The sequence below is a fragment of the Lathyrus oleraceus genome, chromosome 2 (genome assembly GCF_024323335.1).
Source record: "Lathyrus oleraceus cultivar Zhongwan6 chromosome 2, CAAS_Psat_ZW6_1.0, whole genome shotgun sequence".
Classification (NCBI taxonomy): Eukaryota; Viridiplantae; Streptophyta; class Magnoliopsida; order Fabales; family Fabaceae; genus Lathyrus; species Lathyrus oleraceus.
In genome coordinates this window covers 18,887,676-18,904,244 of record NC_066580.1, presented here as the reverse complement: position 1 = coordinate 18,904,244, position 16,569 = coordinate 18,887,676, and the positions used below count along the sequence as shown (strand labels likewise).

Here is a 16,569-nt window from a genome sequence, read left to right as displayed (position 1 = left end):
ATTTACTTCCCGCACTCACACTACTTCTATTTAAATTAATGCACTTTTACTTTACCATGTCTAACTAAATCTATAAGGTTAGAATGTAAGAATCGTAATTGAACCGATAATCCGTTTAATTGTTCGTAGAAGCACTTAAGGGCTATTTTAACTTTCAACTTAAGTTTTCCCGCACTTCAATTCCGTTGGGTAAGATCGAAAGCCGTCCAACGTCTATTTAAACTTAATTGTTTTTAACAATTTCAAAAACAGCGAAAGCGCTTGTTTAGTTCATTAGGAGACTTTAACTTAAGAAGAAAAGAGATTTTAAAACTATTTTCGGACGCGTTTATAAGTTTAGAGTCTGGTTCGTAAGAACCTCTTTTGGTTAAGAAATCCAGGTTATAATACTTTTCAACTTAGTCAAGATACTATATTTCTTAAAAATAGGTTTACTAGTCTAACGCAATGCGCGCCTTTTTATAAGTGACAATAAGAGGGTTTCATTAGGGAGTACAACTCGGTTCTAAATACGTGAAAGAGACAGTTCCCGTTAAATTAGTTCTTTTCAAAGTAGAAAACATTGCCCATAAGTAGTTCTATTAGCAAGTACTTGGATTATTAATTGATTACGTGAATTACATTCGACCCTGTCTTTATTAATTAAACTTTATTCAATACTTTACTTTTCACTGCACACTCTAAAAACACCTATTCTGATTACCTTTGATAAACACCATAACAATAGATAACGATAGATTGACACTTGGTCTCTGTGGATTCGACAATCTTTTATATTACTCTGACGCGTTCGTATACTTGCGAAAAACACCGCATCAAGTTTTTGGCGCCGTTGTCGGGGACCAATTTCGTCAAATTTCATTTTCCTGTTGTTATATCATTTAGACTTAGGCTATTTCCCGCTGGTCAATGCGAAGAACTCGCAGCACCGGAAGTTTAAGCTTAGTATACCCTCTGGCGGAACCTGAACGTTACGCTCGCGCACGTTTATTCTTTCATAGAATTAAGAGAGCTATGGCCGAAGATCAAAACCAAAGACCTCTTAAGGATTTCGCTCAACCATCAAATGAAGAACATAGTTCTAGTATAGTAAACCCAACCATCCCAACTAATAATTTTGAACTTAAACCATCCCTGATGCAATTAGTGCAACAGAGACAATTTGTAGGTCTCGCTACTAAGAACCCAAACCAACATTTAAAAATATTTCTTCAATAAGCAGAAACTTTTAAAACCAATGGAGTTTCTCCTGAGGCAATACGTTTAAGATTATTCCCTTTTTCCCTCAGAGATAAAGCCCTATCATGGTTAGATTCCCTTCCACCCAATTCCATTACGACTTGGGATAACCTTAGAAGATTATTCCTTGCTAGATATTTTCCCCCGAGTAAAACCGCCGTTCTTCGAAACCATATAACTAGATTTACCCAGAACCAAGGAGAATCGATGTTCGAAGCTTGGGAGAGATATAAAGAGTTGTTACGAGCATGCCCACATCATGGTTTAGAAAATTGGTTAATCATTCAAACCTTCTATAATGGACTTCACTATAACACAAAGATGACCATCGACGCTGCCGTAGGCGGTGCTCTGATGAACAAACCTTATCCTGAAGCTAGTGCCCTCATCGAAGATATGGCTCAAAACCATCAATCATGGGGAGTCGAATGAGCGACAGTTGAGAAGAAGGAAGCCCAAGGAGGAGTGCATGAAGTAAGCTCTATAGACATGATGCAAGCTAAAATGGACGCATTAGCCCTTAAGGTTGAGCATATGTGCATAAACCCGAATACTGTAGCCGCAGTTTCGTCGGATTGTGTGATATGTGGGACCAAAGGACACCAATCTGCAGAATGCAGTCTATTAAACGAAACTCACTCTGAGCAAGTGAACTACACCCAAGGGAACCCATATTCGAATACCTATAACCCTGGATGGAGGAATCACCCGAACTTCTCCTATAAAAAAAATATCCCAATCCAAAATAATGCACCTCTGAGACCTAGTTATCAAGCCCTAAGATCAAATCAACCTATGCAACCTGTACCACCAAAGTCGAGCCTTGAGAAAATTATGGAAAATTTTATCACTGCTCAAACCCAACAAAACAAGGAGTTCATGAACCAAAACATTCATGTTAACGAATTGATTACTCAGTTAGGAACCAAGGTTGACCAAATAGTTACTCATACTAAGATGCTTGAAACCCAGATCTCTCAGGTAGCTTTAAACCAAGCCCCTCAGACTACACCTGGAGGACAATTCCCTGGACAACCTCAACAAAATTTGAGAGGACAAGCCAACGCCATTACCCTACGAAGTGGGAACGCTTATGATGAGCCACCAAACCCTAGATTGAGTGAACCCGAAACTTCTAAGGAATGTACCAAGCCCCCGGACGAAGTAAAGGAACCAGAGGAATCTGAAAACCAGGAAGGTCGAGAGAAAGGAGAAGAACCTAAAGATAAAACTTACGTACCACCCCCGCCATATAAACCACCTATACCATATCCGCAAAGACTCAAACAAACCCAGATCAATAAACAATATCAAAAATTTATTAAAGTCATAGAAAAACTTCATGTAGAAATCCCTTTCACAGAAGCCATCACCCAAATACCTTCTTATGCAAAGTTTCTCAAAGACATCCTTACCAACAAACGTAGACTTGACGATCCAAAGCCTTTGGAATGTAATGCTATTTCCGAGGAAAAATTAGCAAAGAAAGATAAAGATCTTGGGAATTTCTCCATTCCTTGCCTTTTGGGTAATCATGTCATCGAAAAATCTTTTCTAGACTTAGGAGCTAATGTGAGCCTAATGCCTTTAGCAGTTTGTGAGAGGTTAAACTTAGGAGAATTACAACCCACTAAGATGTCACTTCAGTTAGTCGATAGATCTGTTAAATATCCGATAGGAATTTTAGAAGATGTCCCTGTTAGGATAGGTCAATTGTTTATCCCTACTGATTTTGTTGTCATGGACATCAAAGAGGACAATGATATACCAATTCTTCTAGGTAGACCATTCTTATCGACTGCAGGAGCCATAATAGATGTCAAGAAAGGAAAGTTGACATTTGAGGTAGGTGACGAGAAAATAGAATTTATACTTTCGAAATTTCTTATGGCACCTGTGATGTGTTATGCCTTAGATATCATTGATGAATGTGTTAGAGAATTAGAACAAAAAGAAATTATAAAAATAATTAAGTTACCATCAACTCTCATAAGGGAAGATGATGACTTTAAGAAACCCTACATTGATGATAACCTTTACGAATGTTTATCCCTTACTCCAGATCCTATGCCATGCCCTAAGAAACTAACCTTAGAACTTAAGGAACTGCCTAAGAACCTGAGATATGAGTTCCTCGATGAAAAGATGAACCGTCCAGTTATAGTCAGTGCTACCTTGAGCCAAGAGCAGACGAACTAACTTTTAGACGTTTTACGAAGATATCCCTCAGCCTTAGGATATAATATCTCTGACCTGAAAGGTATAAGCCCATCCGTATGCATGCATCAGATTTCACTAGAAGAAGATTCAAAACCCTCTAGAGAACATCAGAGAAGAATAAACCCTATAATGAGTGATGTTGTTAAAAAGGAAGTTCTTAAGTTACTTGAGGCAGGTATAATCTACCAGATCTCGGATAGTAAGTGGGTGAGCCCTGTGCATGTAGTACCTAAAAAGGGAGGCATCACAGTTGTGCAAAACGATAAAGGCGAACATGTAGCAAAACGTTTAGAAGGAGGATGGCGGATGTGTATAGATTATAGAAAATTAAATAAAGCAACTAGGAAGGATCATTTCCCTTTACCATTTATAGACCAGATGTTGGAGCGCCTAGTTAGACACTCCTACTTCTGTTATCTAGATGGATACTCTGGATTCTTCCAAATACCCATCCACCCCGAAGATCAAGAAAAAACTACCTTTACATGCCCTTATGGAACCTTTGCCTACAGACGAATGTCATTCGGCCTCTATAATGCCCCATCTACTTTCCAATGCTGCATGATGTCAATCTTTGCAGATTACCTTAATGGTATCATGGAAGTGTTTATGGACGATTTCTCGGTTTGCGGATTTTATTTCCACAATTGTCTTGCTAACCTTGAGAAAATCCTGGAGAGATGCGTGGAGGTGAACCTCGTGCTAAACTGGGAAAAATGTCATTTCATGGTAACCGAAGGAATAGTTTTAGGACATATAGTTTCTGAAAAAGGTATAGAGGTAGATAAAGCTAAAATAGAAGTTATAGAAAACCTAAAACCACCAAAAACCATCAGAGAAGTCCGAAGCTTTCTTGGACACGCTGGATTCTAACGGCGTTTTATTAAGGACTTCTCCAAAATAACTAAACCTTTAACTGGACTTTTAATGAAAGATGATGAATTCATTTTCGATGAAAAATGTAATGACGCATTTAATCTTTTAAAGCAAGCATTAATCTCTGCACCCATTATGAAACCACCTGATTGGTCAGAACCTTTTGAGATAATGTGCGATGCTAGTGATTATGCAGTTGGAGCCGTTCTAGGACAAAGGAAAGATAAAAAATTACATGCCATTTATTATGCCAGTAGAACCCTAGATGCCGCCCAACTTAACTATGCAACAACTGAAAAAGAATTACTCGCTGTAGTTTTCGCTATAGACAAATTTATATCTTATCTAGTAGGAGCAAAAATTATAGTTTACACCGATCATGCTGCCATTCGTTACCTATTAAGTAAAAAAGATGTCAAGCCCAGGTTACTCCGATGGATTCTATTACTACAAGAGTTTGATTTAGACATAAGAGATAAAAAAAAAGGCACTGAAAATGTAATAGTCGATCACCTTTCTAGGCTAGAACATCTAAAACCTGAACTAGTACCCATAAATGATGATTTCGCCTATGATAGACTGATAGCTAGAGTAGAAACCATTGAAAATGATAACCTAAGCCCTCATGAGCATCCCCCAAATTCCTTAGCAATAAGTAACGTACCCTGGTATGCAAACTTCGTCCTAGCTGCTGATATAGTACCCCCTGATCTTGACTACCACCACAAGAAGAAATTCTTCCACGATGTGAGAAACTTCTATTGGGACGAACCGCTCCTTTTCAAAACGGGTAAAGATGGCATTTTTCGCCGTTGCGTTCCGGAAGAAGAGGTAAATAATATTATCAAGCATTGTCATTCTGCACCCTATGGTGGACATGCGAGCACCTCTAAAACATACGCCAAGATTCTTCAAGCTGGCCTATTTTGGCCTACCATGTGGCGTGATGTCTATGCTTGCATTGTCAAATGTGATAGATGCCAACGCACAGGAAACATTTCAAGGCGTGATGAAATGCCTCTAAGAAACATTCAGGAAGTAGAACTCTTTGACGTATGGGGTATAGATTTCATGGGACCTTTCCCACTATCCTTAGGAAACAGGTATATCTTAGTAGCCGTAGACTATGTGTCTAAGTGGATTGAAGTTATAGCTGCACCCACAAACGACACTAGGGTAGTAATCAATCTTTTTAAAAACTATATACTCCCTAGATTTGGAACACCACGTTTAGTCATAAGCGATGGAGGATCACACTTTATATCGAGAATATTTGACAAACTTTTAAGAAAATATGGAGTTAGGCATAGAGTAGCAACACCATACCACCCACAGACTAGTGGCCAAGTAGAAGTATCTAATAGGGAGATAAAACAAATCCTAGAGAAAATTGTTCCTATTTCTAGGAGAGACTGGTCGCAGAAGCTTCAAGAAGCATTATGGGCCTATAGAACCGCTTTCAAAACCCCTATAGGAACTACTCCTTATCAACTAGTTTATGGAAAATCCTGTCACTTACCGTTCGAGTTAGAGCAGAAGGCCTATTGAACCATTAAAACTTTGAATTTAGACTACCTAGCCGCTGGAGAAAAGCGTACCCTAGACATTCATAAACTAGAAGAACTTAGGATTACCCCCCTGTAAAAATATTTTTTGTAAACCCCCCCTTATGTTATGTAGATTCCTTCATAGAACCCCCTAATATCCAGGTGGCATGGAATCTAATAAGAGGTCCTACACCTGGCATATTTTTAATTTTGTTAAAGTGATTATGTGTCATTTTACACTTTTTAATTTCAAATACCCCCTTAGAAAATTAGGGTTCTGAACATAGCAGGGAAGACGAAGACGAAATTTCCAGGGGAAGACGAAGACGAAGAAGAAGAATGCAGGGAACGAAGCAAACGAGAAAGACGACCGCAGTGAAGACGAAGATGAAGACAACCTCAGCGAATACGAAGAAGCGATCCAGCTCAGTGAAGACGAGCTCAGTGAAGTGTCCAAAGTCCGAGGTTAGTAAAAATTTGAAGTTCATCAATGTCGTAGGGTAAAATTTTGAAATCAACAATCTTTGACATGTGGGTATAATATATTGACAGGATTCACAACACTTTAGTGTTACACTCCACCATGGGGGTGAATTTTACAGGGTTTTTGAAGAAGAAATTATATACAGAGGGGGTACGGATACGACAGTTAATGGGATACATGTTTCAAATTGGAACATGGATAACATTGAGAAGTTGTTGAGTAGGTTAGGGTATAAGGCTGATTGTGTTAGGGTATGGACAAAAGTTTTAGAAATTCAAGATGGTTTTTTTCTGATTAGGAAAGATGATGATGTTGTTGATGATTTTGCTCTATACTTTAGTGCAATGAATGTGAAAGGAGATTTGTATGTTGAACATAGTACTGGGAACATGGACCCTGCTGATAGGGAACCTAAATGTGTGAATGATGATGACCACCCCCCTGATAATGGAATTGATGGGTTAGATGAGGAGAAGGTAAAGGGGTTAGATGACAGTGAAGATGAAAGAGCTACTGCTTACTTTGATGGTTTTGAAGGAATAGATGTTACTAAGCCTATTAGGGAGGAGCCCAATAACAGTATGGAGGAGCCCAATAAGAGTATGGATTCAGATGATGTATACTATAGTGATGAGTTGAATAGTTCTGACCCAGATGATTCTTGTGATGAAGAAAGGCCCAAGTATGCTAGGTTTAGGAAAGAGCATCTAAACAAAGACTTTATATTCAAGTGGGGTATGGAATTCAACACACTTGATGACTTTAGGGCAGCTATCCGTGAGTGGTCAGTGCTTAATGGGAGGGAAATTTCTTTTGTGAAAAATGAGGGAGATAGGGTAAGGGTGGTGTGTAAGCATAAATGTGGGTTTTTAGTCTTATGCTCTAAGGTGGGCCACAAGGAGACTTTTGCTATAAAAAAACTTGTACATAAGCACACATGTGCTAGGGTTTTGAACAACAAGTCTGCTAGCTCAAAGTGGGTGGCCAAGCATGTGGTAAAGAGGATGCAAACTTCTGATACAGTCAGGATAAGAGACATCATCCAAGATATGAGGCAAACATATTCTGTGGGTATTACTGTTGCAAAAGCATGGAGGGCTAAGCTAATTGCCAAGAAGATAATTGAAGGTGATGCTGACAATCAGTATGCTTCCATATGGAGGTATGCAGAAGAACTAAGAAGGGTAAACCATGGCAACACTGTGAAGATAAATGTAGAAAGACCTAGTCCATCCATACAACCAAGGTTTGGGTCATTTTATTTCTGTTTTGATGGCTGTAAGAAAGGCTTTATTCATGGATGCAGACCATTTGTGGGGGTTGATGGATGTCACTTAAAGACCAAGTATGGTGGACAATTACTTATTGCTGTAGGCAGGGATGCTAATGATCAATACTTCCCTTTGGCATTTGGTGTGGTTGAAAATGAAACAAAGGAGAGTTGGAGATGGTTTATACAACTACTAATGGAGGACATTGGTCAGGATAGAAGATATGTATTTATCTCTGATCAACAGAAGGTATGTATTTAACTCTATCTTTCTGTTGCAAATTATTCTATTCTCTAAATGTTGAAAAAATTTCTATTTTGTATCAGGGACTTGTGGCTGTATTTGAAGAATTGTCTGATACTATTGAGCATAGATTATGTCTTAGGCACTTGTATGCTAATTTCAAGAAAAGGTTTGGTGGAGGAGCCCTTATTAGAGATTTAATGATGGGAGCTGCTAAAGCCACATACTATCAGGCATGGGTCCAAAAGATGAATGAATTGAAGAATGCAGATCCCAATGCTTGGACTTGGTTGATGGCTGTTCCTACCAAAAGCTGGTGTAAGCATGCCTTTTCTTTTTACCCTAAATGTGATACATTGATGAATAATATCTCAGAGTCTTTTAATGCTACCATTCTAGCTGCTAGGGACAAACCTATACTCACAATGTGTGATTGGATAAGAAAATATCTGATGAATAGGTTATCCACCTCTGCAAGTAAACTAGAAAATTGGCCACATAAGGTGATGCCAATACCTAGGAGAAGGTTAGATAATGAGGTGTTCAATAGTGGTCATTGGTTGCCAACATGGTCAATTGCTGAGACTTTTCAGGTTACACATAGTTACAACACACATGAATTTATTGTTGACATTGCTAAAAGGTCATGTAGTTGTAATTTTTGGGAATTAGTAGGAATTCCATGTAGGCATGCTGTAGTTGCTCTGAGTTATAGAAAGCAAAACCCTGATGAATTTGTTGATGCTTGTTACACAAGAGAAAAGTTTGCACTATGTTATGGATTTTCAGTAAGTCCAATCAATGGTCAAGATATGTGGCCAGAAGTTGAGATGGAACCACCTCTACCACCTGCATATAAAAATGGTCCTGGTAGACCTAAGAAGATTAGGATAAGAGAAAGTGGAGAGGATGGTGCAAGGAAGAGAAGATCTGGTGTTGCATATAAGTGCACCAAATGTGATAATTTTGGTCACAATGCTATGACTTGTAAGGCTACCACTCAGGATCCCAATGCACTTAAAAGAAAGGTAATTCATTGTGATATACATTTTGTCTTACATTCTACATTCTGTCTTACATTCTTCATTGTGATATGCATTGTGATGACAACCATACATTGTGTCTTACATTGTAGAGAAAACCTAAAAAAGGACATGTGCCAACTGCAACTGATATGCCAACTGCAAATGATATGCCAACTGCATCTGATATGCCTGCCCCAACTGCAACTGATATGACTGTTCCAACAAATGTGCCTGTTCCAACTGATCCACAGCCTCCAACTGATATGCCTGTTCCAACTATTATGAGTCAAACAGGATCTAGTGTGGCTGCCTCAATCACAAAACAATCCAGAAAAAGGGTTGAAAAAAAACCTATCATCAAAAGAAGGCAAAGTGAGAGGATCAAGTTGAGTTGGTTTAAAAGACCCATAACAGGTGAAGGAATATCTAGTGACAAACCAATTACCCTACCAGAAAATGAAGACATACCCACCTCAAAATGAGGGACTGATTATTATGTTTCTGCTATGTATTTTGTAATCCTTTTTGAAAACTCTTTTGTAATGCCAACTGATCTTTGAAGACATGTATTTTGTAATCCTTTTGTAACAAACATATGCACTTACTGTGATGATCAATTCTAATGTATCAGTTTAACATTATTGGTGTGTATTGTCTATAAAACACAATGGCTAGTCTGTCACATTTTTTTCTTGTTTTTCATAAACCATGAATTCTGCAGAGAGCCATGGCTAGTCTATGCACTAATCTTACAACAAAACCATGAATTCTGCAGGACCTAAAGAAAAAGCCAAAGTATTTAATTACATTCACCTTGAATTCTGCACTGAAAAAGTTTAAGAGATAGACTACATTAATATATTTCAATTTATTTATATGTTTACTATGTCATATTTTCTTTAGAATTACTGACTATAAAATTGTTCTGTAGTTTTCTGATGATTTTGCAATTTTGCTCTTTCATTATGATATAACTTTTTTCTGTCATTATTGGTAGATTGAATGCTGAAAGTTTAATCAAATAATGATGTTGCACTGACAGTTTAAGATTGATGAACAGATTACATTTTATTGATGAACACATTACAAGTTCAACATTACATTGCTGAAAAACACTAATGACATAACAATTACATGACAGACTCATTAGACTAACTTAACCATAGCTGCTATCAACATCCATGACAGACCAATTACAAACATTAACCATAAATTTTTCCTCTTTTCCATTGCAATCTTTTTCTTCAGTTTTTCTAACTTGTTAAGCTTTCCGACTCTGCAATCTATCTGCTCAACAATCTCTTTAGCAAATTCAATCAAATAAGCCTTGTTGACTTCACATTGGCGGCATCCGGACGGATTGGTTTCTTTCACTGCAAACTCACTGACCAAATCATCCCACAAAAATAAACCGCACCCATTCTGCAATTTGAGACAAACACCACCAACAATTAATTTCGAAATCAAACTCAAAATAATAAAATGCTTCAAAATTGCTCACCATATAATTCCTGCATTTCCAAAATTTGCGACCGGGGTTTTCAATTGACTTGGAGACCAACAACTTCATGGTTTCATTGCATCCACATCTTGGTAAGCCGTTTCCAACTTCACTCGTGGAAGATGCCTTGCTGCCACCCATAACCCAGATGAAGGGGACACGGACGAAGATGAAGAGAGGGATGGATTTGGGGTAGGGATGGATTTCACGAAGAGAGAGAGGGATGGATTTGGGATAGGGATGGATTTCACGAAGAGAGAGAGGGATGGATTTGGAACCCTAATTTCTAGTTTATGCCATGCTGGAGACCTAATGAAGATTCACATGTGAAAATAAAAAAATTAAAAAGCCACGTCTGAAATAAAAAACCAAGATTCCATGCCACCTGGATATTAGGGGGTTCTATGAAGGAATCTACATAACATAAGGGGGGTATTGAAAAAATAACTTTACCAGGGGGTAACCCTAAACTCGCTAACATTACAGGGGGGTAAAGTGTATTTAACCCTTAAAACTTTGAATTTAGACTACCTAGCCGCTGGAGAAAAGCGTACCCTAGACATTCATAAACTAGAAGAACTTAGGCAATCGGCCTACGAGAATGCAAAAATATACAAAGAAAGAACAAAAGCCTATCACGACAAAAGAATAGTAAAGAAAAACTTCAATATAGGCGATCTTGTTCTCCTTTTCAACTCTAGGTTACGACTCTTCCCTGGAAAGCTACGCTCTAGATGGACTGGCCCATTCGAAGTATCCAAGATTCTGAGATCCGGAGCCGTGGAAATCAAGAACGATACCTGTAGTCCATTCGTTGTAAATGGACAAAGACTGAAGCTCTACGAAGGAGGAGACATTCCAGCATACTACTCAAGCCACACCCTGATTGATCCACCAATTCCTACTACTACAGGTGTATAAATTCTAATCGTCAAGCTAATGATATTAAACAAGCGCTGCGTGGGAGGCAACCCGTGGTTTTTTCTTTCATTTTACTTTTTCGCATTTATTTATTTTTATTTTTATTTTATTTTATCATATTTTGCATCGAGACTAAAAATTTGAATGGTTTGTATTTTCAGGATCACTTTCTTAACTTTTACAGGATGCAGGATTTCGATGATATGCACGTGGCCTATAGAGATAATGCTCAGAGAGAGCGCTACATCGCTCTGTATCAGCGCCCTATGGCACCCACACGTTATCCCGATCAGCACTGTATGGAGGCACTGGGTATCGAGCCGAGTATCCGATTCCTTAGCCATCAGCTTCACTGGGACGAGTTTACTGATGACTTGAGTAACACCTACAGGAACCTGACATTGGAGTTCCTGAGTTCATTCGACTATGACCCATACTCTGGACCAGATGAGTATGCTGCTTTCAGGCTCTTTGGAGTTGAGTACTCTTTCAGCCAGAAAGAGTTCGGCGACCTTTTGGGCTTCCAGACCACTCCTGATGCTATCCCGGAGACACCTATGGGATATTTTCTGGGTAAGGAGGTGGAGAAGTTTTGGAGTGATATATCAGGTGGCGGAAGCCAGGATCCATCTACGCAGTTGTCTCATGTTATACATAACCCCGCCTTTAGATACTTTTAGATGATATTGGCACATTCCTTCCTGGGAAGACCGGATGCAGATACATTACTGAGTGAAGAGGAGATCTCCCTACTATTTTATGCATCCCAGTCTCACCCAGTAGCTTGTAGGAACTTTTTGTTATATAGTCTCAGCGGTATCTCCAGATCTACCGAAGGAGTCATCCATGTGGGCGGAATCATCACGCAGATTGCTGTCGCTTTAGGTCTGTCTCGCAAGCTGTCACATCTCTGGATCTACTGTGGGTACACTACCATGGACATCGACTTCTGTCTGACCAGAGGGTTGATGAGGAGAGCCTCTTTCCACCCATGTCAGTTCCGATTGCTGGTCGACAGCGAGGCTATCCATTATTTCACACTGCCAGATCCTATGATGACTAGTGTGCATGATCCAGCGAATTGGAGTTATGCTCTAGAGGGCCAGGGAGAGACTGTCGAGGAGCCGAGATCACCACCCATTGCTGAATACACGCCTACACCACCATCTCCCAGGATCACTGTTTTCTCTAATAATCTTTCATTGCAGACCCCCAACATCCGCACGCAGATTGCTGAGTGTCGTAGAGAGATCGCAGAGCTTAGACAGGAGGTGGCTGACCTCCCTTTACAGATGGGAGTGTCTGATCTCACCCATGCTACTGAAGCCGACTGTCTATATCAGGAGATCGCAGAGCTCAGGCAGGAGGTAGCCATGCTCCGTGGATCCTCTCAGGAAGATGACATCCCTACTATATGATCTCACCATTTCATCTTATTTTATCTCTTTTTTATATTTCTCGTATTTACATAACTTATTTTATATTATCGCATTTGGAATATTATATAAACTACGTCTATACATTGATAATTCTACTTTTATCTATAGATGTCTTATATTTGCTTTATTTGCATTTTTTATATTTAGTAGGATATTTATTTATTAATCTAATATTTAATTTCTGTTTTATTTTATTTTTACTTCTATAAAAATTATGCAAGTCAATGATGCTAGGAAAATCACAAGACAAATGCTATTCGGACCCCTCAAAGCCAAAAGACAAAGAGAAGCCCAAGCCAAAGGACCAAAATCCGGCCCAGCCAGATTTTGCCTTGTGGTGCCCGCCATAGACCCTGTGGCGCCCGCCACAGCGTCTGTAAAAGGTTGGGGCAGAACCCCTTTCTTCACCATTTTCACACCTTACAACCTTCCAAACCCATTTTTTCACCTTGGAAAAACATCCTTGAACCCACAAAAAGCTCATACGTTTCTACTCACCACACCGTACAAATCATTTTTCCGATTCCCATTTTCATTTTCATCCGTCGGATTTCGTAAAAATCCAACCTTTTCACATTCCACTTCATCTTCTTCATCACTTTTCACGAGCTACACAAATGGAGTTTAATGGATTCATTCTTCGAGGAGGGAAACCGGGGGATAGACAAAGAAAAATCATCGAACGGTTGCAAAATCGGGAGATCCTCCCGACAAGGTATGTTGACGAAAACTGTCTCCACACTTTAGGTATCTATCATAGCATATTTCATTTATTAGATAACTTAGAATTGCATAATTTCTTTTCCAACCAAGAACCCACCTATGAGCGATTTACAATTGAATTCTTGAGTTCCTTAATTTATATTGTCAACCCTAACACTGCTGGCACAGTTGGTACTGTCAGATTTAGAATGTTTGCTGTTGAATATGAATTTAGTACCGACAAACTAGCCAGCTTGTTAGGAATCCCTCATGGGGACGGTGCTATTTGTGAGGCCCCTTTGGATTCAGAGTGGTCAGTTGAGGTATTTTCCTTCTGGGAGCGATTATCAAACACTTCCATAAACTCTTTTGAAGGAGTTCTTGCCTCAACTATCCATAACCCGGCCATCAGAGTTTTTAGATATCTGTTGGCTTGCACTATTTTTGGTCGGGAGAATCCAAATAAGGTTAATGCTAGAGAGCTTCTATTTTTACAAGGAAGCCTCACAAATAGACGAATTAATTCGGTCCCGTTCATGCTTGCTCATATGACTTTAACTTTGAATAAAGCGGGACCAATTTCTTTTGGTGGATTGATTACGTCTATTGCTCGGGCACTTAACCTGAACAATGAGACGACTACCTTAGACCCCTTACCACCTCGCACAATTAACCTAAAATTTCTGAGACGTACAGATGTACGAGATGAAAGGAATTGGACCTATGCTTTGGAGAGAAGGAGGATATATGCTTATGGTTCATGGTGTAGCCATTCCATCTGTTGTTTTACCGTGCACTAGACGTACAGATGTACGAGATGAAAGGAATTGGATCTATGCTTTGGATGCTCCACCTGTTTTGGGTCCTCTTCCTCCTAACATTTCTGATGAGGCGGGACATGACACTGATGATGAATATGATCGGAGAGAGAGATCTCCTGTACCCCATGTGTCCCCCCATCATCCTTCACCACCACACACCGCACCATCTTCTTCTTCTGCAGGTACCGCTCCTGGCTTTTATATTACGGAGGAGATGTGGCGTGACCACATGGCTAGAGAGCAGAGGCGTGACGACCTACTCTCTACCATCCAACAACAGCTGGCGAATAACATGAGCTTCATGCAACAGTCGCAGCGGAGGACAGACAGGTCCTACGACACTGTTCTACAGTCCCTGCAAACGATCACAAATACACAAGCCCGTCAGCAACACCATCATCGTCAGCATATTGCTCTCATAGAAAACACTCAGGGTTCCATTTTGGGTAACCTTCGAGAGGTGAGGACCGCTCAGGATGCCCTGCAGGCGAGGATGGATCAGAGAGACCGTCGTCGTACCCGATCTCGTCGTCCACCTCAGGATGGCGAGGGCACTAGTGGTCAACAGTAGGTTATCAGGTAACTCTTCCCTTATCTTATTTCGAAACATTGGGGACAATATTCGATTTAAGTGTGGGAGGAGACTCTATCGTCTTTTCTTTATTACCTTTCTCGTTTTTTTTCCTTTATCATCTTTCTTTGCTGTTTTTAGATAATTTATTTATTTTTATTTCCTTTTAGTTGTTTATTTTGCTTTTTAGTATAATGCATGAGTCTGACGAGTCACCAAATATAGTAGATCTTTAGTACAATCCTACCTCCCCATACCTTTAGCCCCACCGAAGAAAAAAAAATTGCAAAAGAAAACAGTGTTATTCCGAAAGTTTTCAGGTTTTAAAAACATGTTTTGAGTAAGGATGCGGTGACTTGGGAGAACTTTGCGAAACATCAGTATTATTTTAGCACCATAGACTTCGTAAATATAGGAACCACTCCCGAAACCCCATATACCATGGCCTTAATCATCATTTCCGTATAAGTCCTCAGTAGTTTATCTCAGCAGTCAGCTCCGGCCTACGCATCCTCTATGTAGGGGACCGATGCAAATAAGTGAATGATCCAGCAAAACAAAAAAATAAAAGAAAGCAAAAAGGCAACTCCGGTATAGGTGACCCTCACAAAGTCATTTAAACCAAAGAATTGTAAAAATTTGCTACAAAAACAAAAAAGAAAAAGAAAAAGAAAAACTTACCCACTGTTAGTTGGTTCAGAGGTATCTGGCACTGAACTCGGTAGGGCGGATTACGATCCGATCCCCCATAATTACAGTTGGGTCCAATAAAAGGGTTTACACATATTTATGTGCCAGAAACCCCATGCTCAGATCATAATCACTAACAGGCCACTCTACTACGAAGCATGTACGGATAACGGGCTTAATATGATTGCGCCTGAATGAAAAGGACACAAAAAGAGATGAAGAGGCAGGCCTAGGTATTGTGGGATAATATGGGTTGGTCAATATAGGAATGAAGTCTATGTTTGTATTTGCGGATTAGTGTCATCATGATACCCTTAGTTCACTCAGTTAGTACCTATCATTGCATCCCGACTTGAACTTAGAATTTTTACCTGAAGCACTCGTTTGCACCAGTCTTTCTTTTATGAGCTTTTTAATATTTTTCTTGAGGACAAGCAAAGGTTTAAGTATGGGAGAGTTTGATAACACTGAAATTTACCGTATTTTCGACTCCGATTTCACATGCATTCTAGTTGTTTTATTGTTATTTTGTTGTGTTATTGCTATGTTTTCCTTTGTTTTCAGGTTTTTATTTTAATCGGAGCCCCGATCGAGAAAAGGAGTGAAAAAGATCTAAAAACCCTAAAGTTCAGCATTTTGTACTTGTGGCTTGCCCCTTGGCTGACGCCATAGACCCTTCCATGACGTGTCCAAGCTCAACCTCCCTCAACTGCCACGTTCCCCACTACTTCCACTAAGACACCTCAAATTGGCCTTGTGGCGGGCGTCATGGCCTTGTGGCGGGCGCCACAAGAGGAAAAGTTTTCCCTCTCATTTTCAAGTTGAAGGGCATCCTTGTCATTTCCATCTTTTTACTTGCTTATAAATAGAAACTCGAAATCACTTTTACAATCATCCAAACTTAGAACAAAGGCAAACTCAGAGCAACTTTGTTTCACTTAGGCATATATTCAGTATTTTAAAGTGGTAATCGCTTCACATTGAAGTGTTATCACAATTGTGTAATCGAGTCTGTGATA

The 16,569-nt window shown here is 39.5% G+C and overlaps 1 protein-coding gene and 1 non-coding gene across 2 annotated transcripts; one reads left to right on the top strand and one right to left on the bottom strand.

Annotated features, from left to right (window-relative positions):
* Positions 1 to 1,398: 1,398 nt before the first annotated feature.
* Positions 1,399 to 1,505, bottom strand: LOC127125014 (small nucleolar RNA R71). Its single transcript, XR_007804480.1, has one exon. It is a non-coding gene; the product is annotated as a small nucleolar RNA R71 (small nucleolar RNA).
* A 7,139-nt stretch (positions 1,506 to 8,644) lies between these two features.
* LOC127121075 (uncharacterized) lies at positions 8,645 to 9,468 on the top strand. Its single transcript, XM_051051684.1, has 2 exons — positions 8,645 to 8,908; positions 9,016 to 9,468. The coding sequence occupies exons 1-2, from the start codon at positions 8,693 to 8,695 to the stop codon at positions 9,385 to 9,387; spliced, it is 588 nt and encodes a 195-aa protein (XP_050907641.1). The 5' UTR covers positions 8,645 to 8,692; the 3' UTR covers positions 9,388 to 9,468.
* The last annotated feature ends 7,101 nt before the right edge of the window (positions 9,469 to 16,569 follow it).

Coding starts and splice junctions, on each gene's coding strand:
- LOC127121075 (XM_051051684.1), top strand. CDS start 8,693: ATGTGGCCAGAAGTTGAGATGGAACCACCTCTACCACCTGCATATAAA. Junction 8,909..9,015: donor CCAATGCACTTAAAAGAAAG/GTAATTCATTGT, acceptor CTTACATTGTAG/AGAAAACCTAAAAAAGGACA.